This window comes from Phoca vitulina, unplaced genomic scaffold (assembly GCF_004348235.1).
Source record: "Phoca vitulina isolate PV1807 unplaced genomic scaffold, GSC_HSeal_1.0 scaffold47, whole genome shotgun sequence".
NCBI lineage: Eukaryota > Metazoa > Chordata > Mammalia > Carnivora > Phocidae > Phoca > Phoca vitulina.
The window spans coordinates 1,246,596-1,265,769 of NW_022589750.1; the positions used below are offsets into that span (position 1 = coordinate 1,246,596).

Sequence of the window (19,174 nt, forward strand, 5' to 3'; positions counted from 1 at the left end):
TCTGGGTCCCTATCAAGCTTCAAGTCTGTACGACACACTCTCACACCAAATGACAAATTGTCTTGCACCGCTCCTGGCTGGTCCACGGACGTGAGTCTTGCCTCCCGCGTGGGAATGCGTGCCCCAGAAGGGGCAGGTCCACATCCCCGAGTCCTGTCTCCACCGCAGTGCCTGGCACAGTGCTGGGCACATGGGAGCTGAACAAACACTCTACTGATCAGCAGACTGTTACTGGTATTTTTAACTATACAGGGACTAACGTATGTGCACACACACCCGTACCCAGCGCCTGAGGCTCCGCGTCGTCTGAAAGTGGGGTGGGGCCGAAGTGAGCCTGTGGTGCTCCCCCCAGCCGACCGGCCACGCCAGCCGGCCACCAGCTGGGAGCTCCTGGGAGAACAGAAGGTCCAGAGAGCGTCCCGGAGCGGTTAAAAATGAAACATGTCTGACAACTCCCCTCTTGGAAGAAGAGCCCTGATGTTCTTTGAATGGTTATCTTACGATCGCCTGCGTGGGGAAGCCACTTACCCACAAGAGACTGCCTTTGGAGGGCCCGCAGACTTCAGACTCCTCCCGTGGGGGGTGGGCGACATGCACAACACTGGCTGGGACCTGCCGAGAATTTTAGGCGTCAACACCCCCTCCACAGGGCCGGGGGGCTGCAGCACAGCAGGGTCCCTGGGCCAAACATGGGGGATGAGTCACCCACGCGTGCGGTTTATTTTGCCTGCACCATTTTTCAAAATTGGAGCCAACATTTACAATGGACCGATTTCACAGGAAAATCTTCACTTGGGGCTTTTCTTGAAAAAATGGGAAGATCCAGCAATCCCGGGCCTGCCTGGCTGCTACTGTCTAGACGTGACAGCTCGCGGCTGCTTCTCGGGATGGGGCAGGGGCTCCTCCAAGAAGCCACTTCCCTCGTTCATGTTCCGATCTAGACTCTCGCAGTCATGGGCACACGGGTCTCCTCGAGGAGGTTATTCTGGAAAGCACCTGGGGAAAAAGGACGGATGTCCGTCTGTTACAGACGCAAGGTCCACAATCTGAGAATCAACATTTAGTTATTGCTGTGATGTGAACGTTTGTGTCCCCCCAAAACTCCTATGTCAATGTGATGGTGTTAGGAGGTGGGGCCTTCGGGAGGGGCCCTCACGATGACATGAACGCCTTATCAAACCGCCGCAGAGAGATCCCTGGTCCCCACCTCGCTGTGAGGACAGGGCAGCGAGCAGTAGCCACGAGCCACATGAGCCACGAGCCACATGGCAGCCACGCTGGTGCTTCCCGGCCTCCCGGACTGTGAGCAATGCATGCCCCTCAGCCTGTCGTATTTTTTGTTACCGCAGCCTGAACAGACTAGTTACTTCCCTTTCAGTTTTGCACTGCCTTTTTTTTGTTTCTTTTCTTTTCTTTTTTTTTTGTGGGTGAATTGCCTTTCTAAGTTAATATTTCGGGGTAGGAAGTGACATTTTGTCAATTCTGAATGCGCCTGTGCTATGAATTCAGCATGCACATTCTCAGCCACCCTTGATGGCCACGCTGTCAGCAACCAGAGGAAAATCATCTCTTCCCTGGAGGAAAGGGGAAGAAGGATTTTTAACAGGTTTACAGATAGGATGAGTTTCCCCTGAGATAGACTTCAGAGGATGCCTTAGTCCGTCAGAGGGTTGAAGCATCCGACGAATTCTCTGGAAATATTTCCTGCCACTGTTTTGCCACAAACCAGCAGCTGAGCGATTTGGATGCAGGAGGAGACAATTTGCTGGTTTCGTCCTATCTTCCCTGCTGGAGTTTTGAATCTTTTCATTGGTGGGGTGTGTGTGATGGGCCTGGCAGCCTCTCTGAAGAGTTCTTGGGAGGGGGGGCAGAGCGGGGAGGGAGCGGGGAGGGAATGGGTGGAAGATCTGGGGAGGGGGCTGGGGGAGGTGGGGAGGGAAGGGGGTTGGGAGCTGGGGAGGAGCTGGGGAGGAACCTGGGGAGGAGCTGGGAGGAACCTGGGGAGGAGCTGGGGAGGGAACGGGGAGGGGGCTGGGGAGGAAGCGCGGGCCACAGTCCCTGCCGGCCTGACCCGCGCAGACCCGGTCCCGAGAGAACTCGGTGGTCAGCGGCATACCCTACGAGACCCTCCCCGGCCCTAACAGCAGGGGCATCCGAGTGACTTTCAGGGATGTCAGGGGCTGGTTCTCGCGGCTCACGCCAGGATCTACCGTACGGCATGCACAGAGGGTTAAGTAGTGCCCGTGTTTGCGCGTTCCCCGTTGATTTTACAAGTAAGTGCTTCCCTTGCAGAGCGGGTGTTGCTGTGGGCGACAAGGGGAGACGCGTGTTCACCGGGAGGAAACCGTGTTACCAGGACAGTAGAACGGTCAGGAAGAGCGTCAGTATCGCTGGTGGAGGTCGTCCGGAACCGTCCATCCCGCCCCTCAGCGTTGTAGCTCCGGCTCTTCCTCCCGGTCGTACCTCGGGACCGCCTCTTCCGGCCCCCACTGGGGCACGCCAGCCCAGGCCCCCAGTGCACGCCGGGAGCCGTAGTCCTTTCGGAGGCCCGCGGGGCGGCCGTGAGGTCATCGGCGGGCGCCGCGGCGCGCGGCAGGAAGGGGCAGCACGCGCCTGCTGTCGGCCGCCGGGGTGCAGGCCTCCCGTCGCGGCGCCGCCCGACATGCCCGAGGAGGCGCGCTTCCCGCCGGCCAAGAGGTTCCGGCCGGGCTGCGGGCCTGCCGGGGGGCGCGTGGTGATGCTGCTGACCGCGGGCGGCGGCGGCGGGGGCCGGAGGCAGCAGTCGGCCCTGGCGCAGCCCGCGGCCAGCCCCTACCCCGAGGCGGTGGAGCGGCAGCGCCGGAGCCTGCCCATCTTCCCGGCGCGTGGGCAGCTGCTGGCGCAGCTCCGGAACCTGGACAGCGCCGTCCTCATCGGTGAGTGGCGCGAGGGGCTCGGAGCAGAAGCCCCGCCGCGGGCCGCCAGCCGCGCCCGGCGGAGGGGCGTGCCGGGGACTTCGGGGCTCAGAGGGCAGGGTCCGGGGGCGGCGGCCGACGGGGGCGGCGGCCGACGGAGGCGGCCCCCGGGGCAGGGCGGTGCGCGCACGGGGACGGGCCTGCTGCGGGGGAGCCGCCGGGACGGGAGAGGCAGGCGGGCCTGACGCGAAGTCGCAGCCTCTGGGGCGCGAACGGAGAGGCGGGCTTGTGACTCGGGGCGTTGATCTCCAGCGCTGAAGTTAGGAAGAGCCGAAGGACGGCGGGGTGAGCCCTCGAAGAGGAGGGAGACCCGGGAGGGCGCGAGTCAGAGGAGGAGGGTCGTAGGAAGAAGGGAGCGAACGGGTGCAGCAGTGAGGCCGCGTACAGGTACCAGAACAGTGCCCACTGGATCTGGGCGCGGGGTGCCGACCGTGCATCCCACTGAGCGCGCCTTCGGCAAAGCTGGGGGTAGGAGCGGACTTACCACCGGGCTGAGGGCTGAGTAGGCGCTGAGGGGAGGGAGGCATGAGCTCAGGCTTCTGCGGGAGGAAGAGAGGGAAGCTGCGGCGTTTGCATTCATTGGTTGAGGGGAAGAGCTCAGTAGAGACGAGCTGAAGGAGCTGAAGACGGAAAGCCGGCAGGAATAGAGTGGAGGCCGGGGCGGTAGGTGGAAGGGGGGCGCTTGGAAACAAGCTGGCCAGGAATAGGAGGAGGCTGGGGGCTGGCGAAAGGAGGTGAGCATGGGTGTGGCTGGGGTGAAGTTTGTAGGGGAGGGAGAGGGAGAGCACATGTGAGGACTTCAGTTATGTGGAACAGGTGCCGGAGCTGTGCTGAGAACGGGCGTCATGGGGCCTCAGGTGGCCCCTTGGGGAGGATGGGGACAGAGCCAGGCTGCAGAAGCGAGAACAGGGTCCTCGGTAGTGCTGCAGTCCAGGTGCTTCGGCCTCACTACACACTCGTGTCTTCATATCTTCATGTCATATCTTCATCTGCACAGGGGCGCTGTTTTACTTACAATGCCCAGCAGTCTGGTGTAAGAGCAGAAAAGATGGACAGGGAGACATCGATCCACATTTGGGGTTTTGCCTAGTGGATTCAGCAGGAATGCCGCAGAATAATCACATTCTTAGTCTGTGATTCTTGGCTGGGTCAGGAGGATGAGCAGAGTGGGAAATGCAAGAATAACCCTATTTAGGACTCTAAGGTCAGAGCAGCTTCGTGGTAGCCAGAGGGGAAGGGTGCCCAGGTTTACCAGATTCTTTGTTCTACTTAGGTACAGTTAGAGGAGCCCACGCGGGTGGGAAATAACACTGGGTGCTAACTGTATGTAGGATGCTCAAGTTCATGGAAGAGACAGGTCGACCTTCCCTGTCCTCCAGGGACTTGCGGTGTTGGCGCACAGTGTACGGTGGTCGGTGCTGGAGGGCAGATGGACAATAGGAGGGACACAATAGGAGGAGGCCACCAGTGGAGCCCCAGGGAGAGAGTTTGAGGTGTGACTCATCCTGTAGAGTTTGCCAGGCAGACCTGGCAACAGCCGGCGAGTCCTACAGTGTGGGCCAGGGCGGGGTCTGAAAGAAAGGGCAGGCTGCAGAATGGCGTCGAGTTTGTTGGGGGGTTTGTTGCAGGCGGTGTGTAAGTGGGCGCCAGTACGTCTCATTTATTCTTCTGAGAAGTAACCATTTTATGTAACAGTTGTATTTCCTCCCGTGGTTTTCTATGCGGGTTACCTGTTGTTGAACATTTACATTGTTTCCAGTTTTTGCTGCCCGAAACAAAGTTGAATACACATCTCTGGAAGCTAAATCTTTACACACATCTTTATCTCCTCAGAATCCATTCCTGCAAGTGGAATTGTCTGTCCAGGGTGTAAAATTTTTTTTTTTTTTTTTTTAAGATTTATTTATTTATTTGAGAGAGCGAGAATGAGAGAGAGAGAGAGTACATGAGAGGGGGGAGGGTCAGAGGGAGAAGCAGGCTCCTTGCTGAGCAGGGAGCCCGATGCGGGACTCGATCCCGGGACTCCGGGATCATGACCTGAGCCGAAGGCAGTCGTTTAACCAACTGAGCCACCCAGGCGCCCCAGGGTGTAAAATTTTTAAAGGTGTTTCTGATACAACTTGGCCTTCCGAGGTGCAGTTCGAATGAACGCTCCTCCCGCGACACGCTCGAGCGCCCGTTTTCCTGGGGCTTTATCAACTTAGGGTTTGGTGAAATCTGTGTTAACTTGCATGTAGGTGAGACTTGTCTTCTTTCTCAGGGGAAACGGGCTCTGGGAAGACGACGCAGCTCCCGCAGTACCTCTACGAAGGGGGGGTCGGCCGCCAGGGTATCATTGCGGTGACCCAGCCTCGCCGAGTGGCTGCCATCTCTCTGGCCACGAGAGTCTCCGATGAGAAGAGGACTGAGCTCGGGAAGCTGGTACCTCACCTCCTTCTCTGCTGCCCGCCCGCCCGCATGGCGCTTTCCTGAGCCCGGCTCCCGGACGCGGGGAGGCTCGCTCTTGCCCCGGTCACTCAGGCCTGAGTCTCTCACTCGTTCCCCAGACCTCACATGTCTGTGCCATTTGCTTTGCGTTCGGAGTCTGTTGGCAAGTTGGATAAATTAGTTGCTTTCCTCGAGCATTCTTCAGGCTTCCGTAACCTCTGAAATCTCTGAGAAAGCGTAAGGACTTCTTTAGCGAATACGTGGGTACGGAGAACGAGCCCCAGAACTGTGGATACATCAGCTTTGCGTGTGTGTTCATGCATTTCACTTTAAAGTATTTGGGCATCTTTTCTTGTCTGTCCGCAGCTTCCCTTTAAGTTATTAAGTAGCTAGGGTAAGAGTCTAGTTTTAGGTTCCTTGTAGTGCTTGTACCTGCAGTTACAGGGACGCGTCAGCTGCCCGTGCATGCCCGAGGGAGCAGGGGGCCACGGTCCCCACGAGGGCGCGTGTGCCCGCCCGGCACTGGGCACCCAGCAGCTGCTCAGCCCGCGCCGACTGAACGAGCGGTTCCTCGCACAGGTGGGCTACACGGTGCGCTTCGACGACCTGACCTCAGAGGCCACCAGGATCAAGTTCCTGACGGACGGCATGCTTCTGCGAGAAGCGATTTCTGACTCTCTGCTGCGCAAGTACAGCTGTGTCGTGTTAGATGAAGCCCACGAGCGGACTGTCCACACCGATGTGCTCTTCGGGGTGGTGAAGGCCGCCCAGAAGAGGAGAAAGGAACTGGGGAAGCTGCCTCTCAAAGTAGGTGTGGTTCGTGTCCAGGAGAGGCCCGAGTTCCTTCCTCGGCCTGGCGCCCCTGCCCACCCTGCTTCCGGACATGGGGGCACAGGCCTCACCAGCTGCCCGCCGGGCTGGGGGCGGGGGGGGGGAGACCCGGACAGGCCCGGTGCGGCCTTGCCATCACGCTCTTCCGTCCCGAACGCAGGTGATCGTCATGTCCGCGACCATGGACGTGGATCTGTTCTCGCACTATTTCAACGGAGCGCCCGTCCTCTACCTGGAGGGTCGGCAGCACCCCATCCAGGTGTTCTACACCAAACAGCCGCAGCAGGATTACCTGCACGCCGCGCTCGTCTCCGTCTTCCAGATCCACCAGGTGCGGGCTGGCCGCACGTGCGCGCGCAGGCCGGGCTCACCTCGCCGTCGGGGGCGCGCTCGGCCTCGAAACGCTGCCAACCGAAGCGCCCCGTGCGCTGTGCCCGTGACATGAGTTGCCGTGTCCGGCTTCTTACTTTTTTGGCATCTCTTATCTTCTCTAAAATGAAAAATAATTCCGCTCTGAGCGTCCTCATGCCTCAGCTGAGCCAGGAGACGTGTTCGGTTAGAGCAGAACGGCGTTCGGTCGTCGGTGCCGGCCGGAGCCCGCGGCGCCGCCGCCCGACTCACGTGTGGCCCCTGCTCTTTGCTGCCTGTTGTCGAGAGTTCGTGTCGACCCAGTAACGGGTAGCCCTTTAGAGTTTTCGGGTTCTTTGGAAAAACCGAGTTAGAGAAACATTGCAAAATGTCCTCTCATTTTATTAGACGTTTACTTAAGTCTGAGTGATTAAATCCTCTTCTTTTTGTTGCCCTCATAAAATTGAGTGTTCATACTTCACGTTAACTTTCTGAAAGAATCTAGAGGCAAATCTTTTAAGAATAATTTTGATTTTAACTGGTGAAGGCTTAGTTTAAAGTTTAAAAGGACAGTAGTTCATTCTAAAAGGATCATAAAAACCAGCGGCTGGGCGTGTGGGCGGCTCAGTCGGTGAAGCGCCCGACTCTTGACTTCAGCTCAGGTCGTGATCTCAGGGTCAGGAGCTCAGCCCCACGGCCCGCGGCTCCTCCCTCAGCAGGGAGTCTGCTTGAGCTTCTCTCTGCCTCCCCACGTCCCACTTCCTCGAGTGCGCCTACGCTCTCCTCTCTCCAGTCGATCCGTCCGTCAAACAACCCAGCCGCTGCTTTTTGGTTTTTTTTTAAGATTTTATTTATTCATTTGACAGAGAGAGATACAACGAGAGAGGGAACACAAGCAGGGGGAGCAGCAGGCAGAGGGTGAGGGAGAAGCAGGCTTCCCGCTGAGCAGGGAGCCCGATGCGGGGCTCGATCCCAGGACCCTGGGATCATGACCTGAGCCGAAGGCAGACGCTTAACGACTGAGCCACCCAGGCGCCCCCCCAGCCGCTGCTTTTATGTCCCCGTTCCAGATCCCGGCTGCTTCCTCGGATTCCCTAGTGTTTCCGATAGGACCTGCCGACACTGCGGGTCTCGGGCAGTTAGTTCTGGCCGAGGGAGGTGAGGCTTTACCCTTACCCTCCCTGACCTGATGCCCCTGCAGCCTCTCAGCATAGACGCATCTCCTGGTTTTCAAGCCACCGGTCGGTATTGCAGCTTCGGGACCCCACGTTGCCAGCACGACCCGTCCCGATGGCTCCTTCCTTGTGCGACATAGTTGTACAAGTTTTCTGCATTCCTGTGGCTCATTTTCCCCCAGGTGTTCCAGCGTCTCCCATTGGCCCATCGTGAATATTTTTCCCGTGTTCGCATGCGATCACGTTTCCCCGGAGCGCCTCATGCTGTCTTTCTGCAGGGCAGGTTGCTCCTGAGCCTCGGCACAGCTTCTGGACTTGTCCTGGGCATCCGGGTGGAATCCCATCCCGGCCTCCCCTGTCTCTCATGTCTTCCCGGCCTCCTGCCCTGTCGGCTAGAGGAGGGCAGCTGGGGTCAACCACACCGTCCTTGGGTTTCCCCCTTCCCGTGACCCACCCCTGCCTCACGCCGAGTCCCAGGCCTTCCTGTCTTCTCCAGGGAGCCCGGCCGCGTCTTGTCGCCATACACCCTTCAGACCACGCCCAGGCTGGAGCACCCTCTGCCCATTCCTTCCCTCCCCCTCGTCTCTCAAAATGGGTCGAAACTTGGGATCCTTCTTCTCTTCTGCTGCATCTGTTGCTCTGGGCTTACCATGTAGATGGAGGAACGTGCTCGCTTCGGCGGCAGATCTACTAGATGTGGGAACTGGCTTTTTTTTTTTTCTTTTTAAAGATTTTATCTATTTATTTGACAGAGACACAGCGAGAGAGGGAGCACAAGCAGGGGGAGTTGGGGAGGGAGAAGCAGGCCTCCCCTGGAGCAGGGAGCCCGATGCGGGGCTCAATCCCAGGACGCTGGGATCATCACCTGAGCCGAAGGCAGACGCTTAACGACTGAGCCACCCGGGCGCCTTGGGAACTGGCTTCTAAACATAGCTGGTCAACTCAAGTGACAGCTCCGTGCACTGTGGGTGGGGCCGTTCTCCCAGAGGAGACACCAAGTGTAGGCGCATGTACCTCTCCACGGGGAAGGAAATAACTCCGGGAAGCTTTCTTATGACTGCCGTTGTGTTCCGTGCAGCCTGCGCTCGTCGGCACCTAGTGACCCCACGCTTCCCCTTCTGCAGGAGGCCCCTCCTTCTCAGGACATCCTGGTGTTCCTCACGGGGCAGGAGGAGATCGAAGCCATGAGCAAGACCTGCCGAGACATCGCAAAGCACCTCCCGGACGGCTGCCCCTCCATGCTGGTCCTTCCTCTGTACGCCTCCCTGCCCTACGCCCAGCAGCTCCGCGTCTTCCAGGGGGCCCCAAAGGTGAGCGTGCACCTGTCCTGTGCGGCCCCGTCCCTGGGCAGGATGCTCGGGTACCAGATGCACAAGCCGCTAAGCCGCGGGACTAGAAGACGCAGCCCCAGACAGGGCTCCCCAGCCTGGTGGGAACAGGGAGAGTTGGGAGACCGTGGGGTGGGGTGGGCAGAGGCAGTAGGTGACCGGTGGACGAGGGGCTCTCCCAAGTCCGACATAGACCAGCCGTGTGCACTTGCCACACCGTGTAGTGCAAGCACTGGCCAGGCCAGGCAGTGTGCGTGCACCGTGCATACACCCTGCGTGTGCGGCCTGCCCTCTGGAGAACTGGCAGGGTGGGGGTCGGTCTCGTGTAGACACGGAGGCCCCGAGAGGCGGAGTGACGGTGCTCGGGGAGTGCCCGGTGGGGCCAGGGGTCCAGCCCACATCTGCCTGTTCCCCTGCAGCTCATCATCTCAAATAAGCCTTGAAGACGGGAACCTCCCCGCTCAGTGTTAGGAATTCCCATTAGTCACGCGGATCTGGAGCACAAGTGGACTGTGGAAACTACCGGTGAGAATTATGTTGTGAAACTTCAGAGTCCTGTGCATCACCTTCTGGTTTCTTCCTCCTTCCAGGGCTGTCGCAAAGTGATCATTTCAACCAACATCGCTGAGACCTCCATAACCATCACGGGAATAAAATACGTGGTTGACACGGGCATGGTTAAAGCAAAGAAGTATAATCCTGGTGAGAATCGAGCCCACGAGCCCCTCTTCTCCCCACAGCTTCTCCCAGCGAGCGCCTCCTGCTCGGACTCGCTGTGACTGGCCGGGGCGGCACGGGCAGCGCGGGTGACACGGGCCGAAAGCAGGTCCAGGAAGGAGGCAGGCAGCGGGATCGAGGGGCCAGGAGGGGCAGGACAGGGGTCCAGGCTTCACCAGCTTGAGAACAGGGGCCGGGCCTGGCCTGAGACCCCCTGGGCAGCTGGGTGAGGGGGCTGTGCAGCCAGGGGCCCCCGACACCACGGCGGGAGCTTCATCGGGCTGGATGTTTGAGCTCCGGGCGTCCCAGGAAGCAAACCTCCCAGGCCGGGGTGAGACACCAGCTGTTCCTGAGGGTGTGCAGTGGGGGCTTGCTGGGCGCTCCGGTCCTCTGCTTTCTACCGGGCTTTGTGCTGCGGAGGATTAGAGGCCCCCGAAGGGTCTGATTATGGAGCACGACTCAGCACCCGAGGGTGCGGACTTGGAGTTAGCGCTGGAAGGACCCGTCCGCCTGTGCCTGGCACGGGGCACACCTTTATCCAGGACACGTGTCCTATTCACTCCCAGGAGTGAGTCCGTCCCACGTCTCCCTCTTACAGCACAGCTGGGAGGGCGGGTGCAGGCAAGGGCATTGACTGGCGACCAGCTGCCTGTTCCCTGGAGTCGGGGTTTGGGCACCCTTGGGCCCAGGCAGACTGGCGCGGCTGAGCACGTTCTGATGTCCCCGAGACGCATCCCCCGCTGTTTCAGTGCGGAGCACTCTGGTTCTGCGCTTTCCCACGCGGCCTTGGGGTTCTGGACTCGGCTGCAGGAGGATCACTGGTGTTCCGAGGAAGCTGCTGCTCCTCCCCACCGCGGAACCCGCGTGTTCGTGTGTGGGGCGCTGCGCTAACGCGGCCCTTCTCCCCCCAGGCAGCGGCCTGGAGCTGCTCGCCGTGCAGCGCGTGTCCAAGACCCAGGCGTGGCAGCGCACGGGCCGGGCCGGCAGGGAGGACAGCGGTGTCTGTTACCGGCTCTACACGGAGGCCGAGTTCGAGAAGTTTGAGAAGATGACCGTGCCGGAGATCCAGAGGTAGGTGTTCCCGCGCCCCCGCCGCCCCTGCCGCTGTCCCTGCCGCCCCCCCCCCGCCCCTGCCGCCGTCCCTGCCGCCCCGCGCCCCTGCGTCCCTGCCGCCCCCTCCGCTGCCCCGCGCCCCTGCCACCCCCGCCGCTCCGACCCCGGGGCTGCAGGACCGGAAGCAGGTGCGTCAGCCGCGGGTCTGCTCCTCACAGGTGTAACCTGGCGAGCGTGCTGCTGCAGCTCCTTGCAATGAAAGTCCCCGATGTGCTCACCTTTGACTTCATGTCCAAGCCCTCTCCAGGTAGGCGGCAGGGGCCTGGGTGGACGAGGACCAGCTAACGGGTGGGCTCTCCGAAAAGGGTCCGGGGGTCTGCTCGTGTGGCTCGGCTGTCAGAGGGGCACCTGGGGATCCCCGGGGAGGTTCTGTGCACGTAAGAGCTCCCGGGCGGGAGCCGTGGCTTCGCGTCGGGCTTTGGCGCGGCATTTCGTCTCCGCGCTTGTGTACTTACTACGTCCTCGGACGTGCTGCTTGATCCCTCAGCAGGTGACGCGTGGACGTGGTTGGAAATTCAGAAAGTACGAAGGGGAGGATAGTAAGCGCTTCTCCGCTGGGCCTCGCAGGCCTGTGGGCGCTGCTGCGCGTCTCCGTTTCCGTGTGCGGGTCCCGGCGGCGCCACAGCGCGTCTGTGTGCGGGGTGCGTGTGCGTGACGCAGCGGGGTCACGGGCCATTGCTGCAGGGGGACCTGAAGACGGGGGTGTCGCCGGCCGCTGTGCGCCAGGACCAGGGTTGGGCGCAGAGCCCTCCGCTCCCTGAAGCGCAGAGTGGCTGCAGGTTTCCCTCCTCTCCCGTCTGTCTGCAGATCACATTCGGGCAGCTGTCGCCCAGCTGGACCTGCTGGGTGCTCTCGAGCAGAAGGATGACCAGCTCACCCTGACTCCGCTGGGAAGAAAGATGGCAGCTTTCCCTTTGGAGCCCAGATTTGCCAAAGTGAGTCGCCCCTCCCCTCCGTGCCCCTTCTGCCTGTCACAGCTCGTGGGGCAGCCACCTGCTCCCCCCCACGCCCCGGGGCCCCGGCTTCACCTTCACTGTCGCTCCTGAGTAGCTATGGCCCCACGATGTGTCTGACGCGCACTGGCCTCGTGTGAGATTCAGGGCCGCGCTAGGTCGTGAGCCTCCCAGGCCCCCAGGAATGTGGGAGCCTGCGGGAAGGCCGTGGGGTTCTGGGGAGCAGGCAGCTGCAGAAACACCTGGCCTCCGAGGCCGCGGGTGGAAGGGCTGTGCTCAGAACGGGGGGAGATCTCGGCGCACACCGTTTGTAACTTCTGTGTGCAGACCATCCTCCTGTCCCCCAAGTTCCACTGCACCGAGGAGATCCTGACCGTCGTTTCTCTGCTGTCGGTGGACAGCGTTCTGTACAGCCCTCCGGCCCGGCGCGACGAGGTGCAGGCCGTCCGCAAGAAGTTCGTGTCCGGGGAGGGGGACCACATCACGCTGCTCAACATCTACCGGACCTTCAAGAACCTGGGTGGCAGCAAGGTCAGCCTCGCCCGGGCCTTCTCCCGCCGTGCGTCCTCCCGCGCTTGAGCCTGACGCGCTCCTGCCCTTCGGCGGGGCGTCGCGAGCCATGCGGTCAGTGCGGGGGGGGCCCTGCCACGGCGCCTGCGCACAGGGCTCACCAGGGAGGACCGCAGCGCCGGCCTCCGCCCCGTCGGTGTCCCCCTCGTCCTCGCCGGGCAGGGGCCCCGAGCGCTGGGTGGCCCAGCTTCTTAGCTCCGAAATGAGCTTTTCCCCACCTGCCCCTGCCTTCCTCTGCGGCAGCGGTGGCTCGGGGGCTCTTTCTGTTCTCAGCCGGATGGGAACGGCGTTCTAGATCCCCGCCGTCTGACGGCAGAGCACTCTGAAAGCTCTCACGAGCCAGGGCGGCGCAGAGGGGAGAAGCGGTTGTCATTAATTCACACGGAGATGGTTTGCCGTGTTCCCAGACCCAAAAAGTAGCTTGTCTTAGGCTTTTCTGATACCTTAGGTCCCATGTTGCTAACAGATGCACAGAAGAAATGCAGCTAAAGCCCCGCGGCTCCTGCGGCGGCATGATGCTAGAGCGTGCCGCGCAGCTCCCGGGTCAGCCCAGCTCCGGGGTCCGCGCAGCTCCCGGGTCAGCCCAGCTCCGGGGTCCGCGCAGCTCCCGGGTCAGCCCAGCTCGGGGGTCTGCACAGCTCCGGGGTCCGCGCAGCTCCGGGGTCCGCGCAGCTCCCAGGTCAGCCCGGGTTCCGCACAGCTCCGGGGGTCCGCGCAGCTCCCGGGTCAGCCCAGCTCTGGGGGTCCGTGCAGGTCGGTGGCCCACGCAGCTCCGGGGTCCGTGCAGCTCTGGGGTCCGCTCAGCTCTGGGGTCCGCTCAGCTCCGGGGTCAGTGCAGCTCTGGGGTCAGTGCAGCTCGGGGTTGGGGGGTCCACGCAGCTCCGGGGTGGGGGCCAGTTGGGCTACCTCTGCTGGGCTCACTGCAGAACAGAACACACACTGAGCTGCTTTTGCTTTTCCCCCTTTTCCATAAAAGTGAAAATCCTATTGTGCTGCTTGCAGTTAGCAAAACCAAGTACTAACTCAGGTCTTCCCTACAAGTGAGATGGTGTGATGCGCACTTTCAGAAATACACCCGTATATTCCCTCACTTGTCCGTGAAATCCGCTCGTGCGCCTGTCATGTGCGCTTCTACTCTGCATCGTGACGCAGTCAGTTCTCAAGAGAAAAACAGCCGCTGCTCAGGTTCAGTGGTTGTAAACATTCTGCTGTATTTATCTGTTTATTTTTGAGGAAATAAAATGCTGTACATCTGGCAAAAGGCCTTCCCGCGGGGGTGACCGCGTGCCTGACTGCGTGAGCGCACGGTGTGCTGTCCACCCGCAGAGGTCCGGAGGGTCCCTCTCCCACCCCCTGCCTCTCCGCTGAAGTGATGCGTTTTCGCCGAGTCGATGGATATGAAACCCTATCGTATCTCAGTTACTTTACATCACTTTGCCGTGGATCCCCCAGAGGCCGAGCATCGTGCGGACCTTTATTGGACGTTCATAGTCCGTGTCTGCGGGTCGGGTGTTCCCATCCTTTGTCCTTTTTCCTGCCGAGTTGTTGGTCATTATCTCATCGATACATAGAAGTTTTCTTCATGTATTCTGGGGTCATTAATCCTTTATTGGAAGTAGTGATGCAAATACTCCAGTCTGTAGCTTTTTCCACGGTGACTTGACATAAGGAACTTTTTTAAAAAGTTTTGTTTATTTAAGTAATCTTTACACCCAGCGTGGGGCTCAAACCCACCACCCTGAGATTGAGAGTCGTGAGCTTCCCCAACCCAGCCAGCTGAGGCCCCTGACATGAGGGAATTTTTAGACTGTGAAGTATTTCTAGTTTACCCTTACAGTTCACGCTTTCTGATAGAAAGAGGTTTTCCTGTATTTTTGGCAACTGACTTCTTCTCTCTGAATTCAGCTGCATTCTCAAAGTTCTGTTCTTTTCTCTGTGGAAGTGACGGGGTTGTGCTCTTTCTCTCCCATTCAGGATTGGTGCAGAGAGAACTTTGTCAACAGCAAGAACATGATGCTGGTGGCTGAAGTCCGAGCACAGCTGAGGGATATCTGCTTGAAGGTACCGGTCCTCCTGGTGTCTGGGAGAACTCCTCCCCCGGTCCTCATCTGAAATCCTGGCGTCTCCGCTGTGGGGTTCTAGTCCCACTTTACAGACGCTGAAACTGGGGCCTAAAGAACCTGGGTAGTTTGTCCCAGGAGGCGGCAGCCTGGAAGGAGAGACCAGCAGTTAGCTGCAGGACTCGGGGGCTCCCTGGAGGTGGTGATAGCTGAGATGAAGACGGTCCTCCACAGGCGGGGGTCAGCCGATTGCAGAAACCAAAACCCCCAGAGGCATCTTAAAGGGAGAAGTGGGATAGAGAGGTTTCTCTGGGTAGCTGTGGACAGGAAATGGTCGAGCCCCAGGGGACCGGTTGCAGCGGGTGGGGGGGGCTCTCAGGCGGCTCTTTGCATGCCCCTCCCGCTTCCCCCCTTCTGCCTCCGCGGTGATTGCTCTCCCAGGCCTCTCCCCTCAGGGGAGCCAGGACAGTAGTCAGGTTTCCCGAGCGCCCACTCCCGACGGCTGGAGGGGAGAAGCGGGCCGGCGGGGTCAGGCGGGCGTCCACCAGCGTTCTGGTCGGCTGGTGCTCTGCTCCCCGGGGGCGCAGCTGAGGGGTGGGAGCTTCTGGAACCGGTGCTGGGGGCCCGACCGCGGGGGACGTGGACCCAGGAGGCTCCGGGAAGGCCTCGCTGGAGGGGCGCTCCAGAACACGAAGGTGAATTGGGCCGCGGTGGGAGTGCAGGAAAGGCCCTTCCCCCTGGGCCACGGCCGGCCATCCATCCTGGGCGGCGAGGCGTGCGGGGTCTCGCACCCGGCCGGAGCCCCGGCGGCCCCACCGACGTCGGGGGCGCCCGCTGAGCCTGATCGGGGTCCGGTCTCCGCTCCTTGCTTCTCCCGCCGCAGATGTCCATGCCGATGGTGTCCTCCCGCGGGGACGTGGAGAGCGTCCGCCGCTGCCTGGCGCACAGCCTGTTCATGAGCGCGGCCGAGCTGCAGCCCGACGGCACGTACGTGACCACGGACACCCGCCAGCCGGTGGCCATCCACCCCTCGTCCGTGCTCTTCCACTGCCGGCCGGCCTGCGTCGTCTACACGGAGCTGCTGCACACCGGCAGGTGCTACATGCGGGACCTGTGCGTCGTGGACGCCGACTGGCTGTACGAGGCCGCCCCCGACTACTTCCGGAGGAAGCTGCGGGCGGCCCGCGACTGAGCCCCGCGTCCCCCCTCCCGGGGTGGGGGGCTGGCGCTGGCAGGGCTGCACGACCCCGAGCCCGGAGCGCAGGGCCCGACGATCCCCGAGCCCGGCGCGCAGAGCCTGGAGCGCAGAGCCGCGCGCTTCTGTTCAGGGGGTGGAAGCTGCAGCCCGGGCGCTCGGTCCCCGCGGGGCGCTCCCCCCGGGAACTGCCACAGTTCCCCGACTACCGCATGGGGGCGTAGTAGCGGCGCGCGAGGGTCCGGCTCAGGAGGCTTAGGTCCGCGCCGAGCGCCGGATGGACAGACCGTTGGATGCGGGCCATCGCGCCCCGTGTGAATCCCCGAGTCCCTGTGATGGGGAGGATTTCCCGGGAGGGGACTCTGCAGGGTCGCAGAGCTCAGATGTTGTCCTTGGATCTGTCCTCACGTTCTAGAAGTTTGAGGAGGGAAGTGCTGTTGGCTCTCGCCCTCCTGAACCTCACGCCCCCGGGCTCCAAGCGGGGCGGTCGAGGAGTGCTGACCTGGCGGCGCGGTGGCCCCCAGCATGGCCCCTGGCCACGTCTCTCCCCAGCTGGGCACGTATGACTCCGCGGGCCTGAGGACTGGCCGCGTCTCTCCCGGGTTGGGGCGGCTGGAGGGGGGTGGCCGGTGAGGACCCAGCCGCACCTGGGGTTTATGCTCTTGCATCTCATTCTTGGTCTCAGTGCTTCTTCCTTCTTGGGGACAGGGGACACAGCCTGGCTCTGCTCCTTCCTGCGTGAGCTGGTCCCCCCCTCTGGGCCTCAGTTTGCACGTCTGCCAGAGGGAGTCCCAAGGTCTCCAGTCTCTTCCCAGCCTTGTGTTCTCAGAAGGGGAGAGACACCAAAGGTTCCTCTTCGCTATTTAATTACCATAAGCAAGTCATCTTTTCCCAGAGAGTGTTTTGCCCTAAAAGAAGCCGATTTAGCATTTTTCGTGGGCTTCGTGGGTGTGAACACAGATGTGCAGTATTTCTGTCATTCCTTACCCAGTGGACCATGTGGCTCCAAAGCAGGGGCCACACTGCCCGGGGCACTCTGCAGACCGCGGGCGGTCTTCACTCTGGGGCGGGGGCTCGGCCTCCCGGTTGATCCCTGCCCGAGCACCCCAGCGTCCGGCCAGGGCCACGGGGTCCTAGATACCCCGTCTTCCTGATTTCTTAAGACTTTTAGCTGGCTCTTCCTCAGACCCCCTCGTTCTTTACGGTTGCTGACTTTCTGACAAGTTGTTCAGAAAAATTTTTAAGTGTATTTTGCTCATTTCTTAATAGAGGCCTAGGATGTTCAGCCTGACTGGGGAAAGAATACATTGTATTTTTAATAAAAAGTGAATCATGCTGGTAAACAGTGGGGAGTGGGTGATGACGTTCCTCAGTACGTTCTCTGGGGTTCCCTGGGGTTCTCTGGGGCGAGGGCAGTAGCCGCCCTGCTCAGTACCGGGGCACAGAGCTTCCGACAGCTCTAACGTTTTTGTACAGAAAGACGATCGTCGCTGCAACATTCTGGCAGAGTTTTGATACAGTAGTTTTTTTATCGGGCTTTTTAAAAAGTTAATTTTTAACCTAGCTGCTCAGGGACTGAACCAGATTGGAAACCCCATTTAGACTACGAAGTACTATGAAGAAATAAACGGCGGTTTACCGAGCTGCAGGGGACACCGCGCTTTCTTAAGAAAGTTCCGTGTTTCCTATTGACGTTGCATCGCCATCCGTGAGAAGACCTCTGAGGTGAGAGGCCTCTTCCCGAGCCTGTGCCATCTCTCCGGATGAATCACCAGCTCCCCCGAGCAGCCTCGTGGGGGGAGATGCCCTCCCCGCAGACCACAGGCCTCCCGTGCTCCCGGCGCACGGCCCGTGAGGGACGAACCGCCGGCACCCAGCCCCTGACAAGAACCCTTCCTCGGGCGTCACCTCTGCAGGCTGCGGAGGGCGGGCAGGACGGAGGCCGGTTCTGCTCGGAGCTCCGTGCGCCCGCGTAGTCCCGCTGTCCCGGCAGCCTGGCCAGGCCAGGCGTGACCACGGGCTTCCTCCGGCGCGCCAGGACACGCTGCACTGACGGGAAGCGAGGGCTTTAGATTCCGACTGGACCATGAGAACTTGCAGGAGAAAACCCCAGCTTTGCTCAGGTTTACGTTGTGTTTTGAGTCTGTTCTTGTTGGGACAGACGGCTCCGCGGAATCAGCAGCTCCCGTATATAATGCTCCACTGTGTGCAGGACTGTCAGATCCATTAAAGCTGGACCTTGTCCATGATGTCTGTGGCTCTTTCTTGCGTCTCCTTTCCCTGCTGTTTAGAATATATTTAAGTATTAGTATTATTAGTGTTCGCCACTCATTTGGGAAGACTGACTTTCTTGTTAGGGAGTGTCGGGCCCGGGGGCTCTCTAAGCACTAGAACCAGACCAGGTGGGCAGGAGTGCGGGGCCGGGCCTTCCCGGGGCTGATGCGCCAGCCCGGAGCCGGGAGTTCTCAGGCTGACTACCCGGGGAGAGGTCAGGGTGGGAAAGGGCTGCCCTCTAAACAGACAGGCGGGGACTTAGCACCTGTGCGCTTAAAGGTCACGGCTCTTCGTGTGTTGCATGTCTAATTAGCATGTTAAATGGCCACCCCAAGGGTGATTTTCAGTGTTCTGATCACAGAAAGTCGTTGAAAGTTACGCGCTGGGGTCCACCTTGGCGCAGACTGGTTTGGTGTGGTCTTACTCGGGAGTTTTGTCTGGGCAGGTAGAGGTGGGCATGATGCAGGCACAAGGTTGAAAACGTGTTCTGTTCATGAAGCTTGCGCTCCTCCCAGGGCGGAGACTTTAATCTTGTAATGAAGTGGAGGTAACAGTCCGGCCGGACGAAGGCGCTGTGGGCGCACTGCGGGGCCGGTATAAATGCGGTGGGGTCTTGGGCTCGTCTCCCGTAAGGGATGACGGCCTTGTTTGCTTTTGAAACAGCCCCGGGAGTTTTACCACTCATTTCTTATTTCTGATGTAGTTAGGCTGGAGACTCAGTTTCTGCATCCCCTTTGTTACCTTAAAATCCTTAGCTACTGAGGTTTTTTGCATCTTTGTGATTCTGACACCGCCTAGAAGTTCTGCCAGAAGCTGCCTGGGCAAACGGTGTAGGTCACGGAACATAGCTGGGGGCCTGAAGTGGCCTCTTGGGTGTCTTGAAAGCTCTTTCTGGGCCCCTCGCTCCTGCTCCCAGCCTCCTGGCCCCAGAACAATGCCGTGCCTTCGTAACTGGGTGCACGCTGGGAGGGTGCATGCGGGGGGGCGGGGTACACGCTGGGGGGCGGGTGTGTGCACGCGGGTGTGTGTGTGTGCGCACGCCGGGAGAGGGGTTGCACGTCGGGGTGGGGTGCACGCAGGGGGGTGGGTGCACGCCGGGGGAGGGGGGTGCACGTCGGAGTGGGGGTGCACGCTGGGGGGGGGGGTGGTCGCGGGGATTCAGAGGGCCCGCCCTGGAGCAGAGCGGCCCGCAGGGCTCGGCGGCACGGCGGGTCCTGCGGGATGATCCG

General features: G+C 60.6%; 1 protein-coding gene across 3 annotated transcripts; it reads left to right on the top strand.

Annotated features, from left to right (window-relative positions):
- The first annotated feature begins 2,022 nt into the window (after positions 1 to 2,022).
- DHX33 (DEAH-box helicase 33) lies at positions 2,023 to 17,914 on the top strand. Of its 3 annotated transcripts, XM_032431805.1 has the most exons (13): positions 2,023 to 2,211; positions 2,293 to 2,915; positions 5,215 to 5,375; positions 5,961 to 6,188; positions 6,373 to 6,543; positions 8,860 to 9,045; positions 9,654 to 9,765; positions 10,692 to 10,851; positions 11,052 to 11,140; positions 11,701 to 11,828; positions 12,174 to 12,377; positions 14,391 to 14,477; positions 15,360 to 15,668. In XM_032431805.1, the coding sequence occupies exons 1-13, from the start codon at positions 2,171 to 2,173 to the stop codon at positions 15,666 to 15,668; spliced, it is 2,499 nt and encodes an 832-aa protein (XP_032287696.1). In that variant the 5' UTR covers positions 2,023 to 2,170. The 3 variants fall into 3 exon arrangements, with proteins under 3 accessions (XP_032287696.1, XP_032287695.1, XP_032287697.1); XM_032431804.1 differs by having other exon boundaries at positions 2,023 to 2,915; positions 15,360 to 17,914; XM_032431806.1 differs by having other exon boundaries at positions 2,023 to 2,915; positions 12,248 to 12,377; positions 15,360 to 15,447.
- The last annotated feature ends 1,260 nt before the right edge of the window (positions 17,915 to 19,174 follow it).

Bases quoted from the DNA above. Each gene is read 5' to 3' on its own strand.
- DHX33 (XM_032431804.1), top strand. From the start codon at position 2,171: ATGTCAGGGGCTGGTTCTCGCGGCTCACGCCAGGATCTACCGTACGGC. The intron at 5,376-5,960 runs GTACCTCACCTC...TTCCTCGCACAG, and splicing joins GGACTGAGCTCGGGAAGCTG to GTGGGCTACACGGTGCGCTT. The intron at 11,141-11,700 runs GTAGGCGGCAGG...GTCTGTCTGCAG, and splicing joins CATGTCCAAGCCCTCTCCAG to ATCACATTCGGGCAGCTGTC.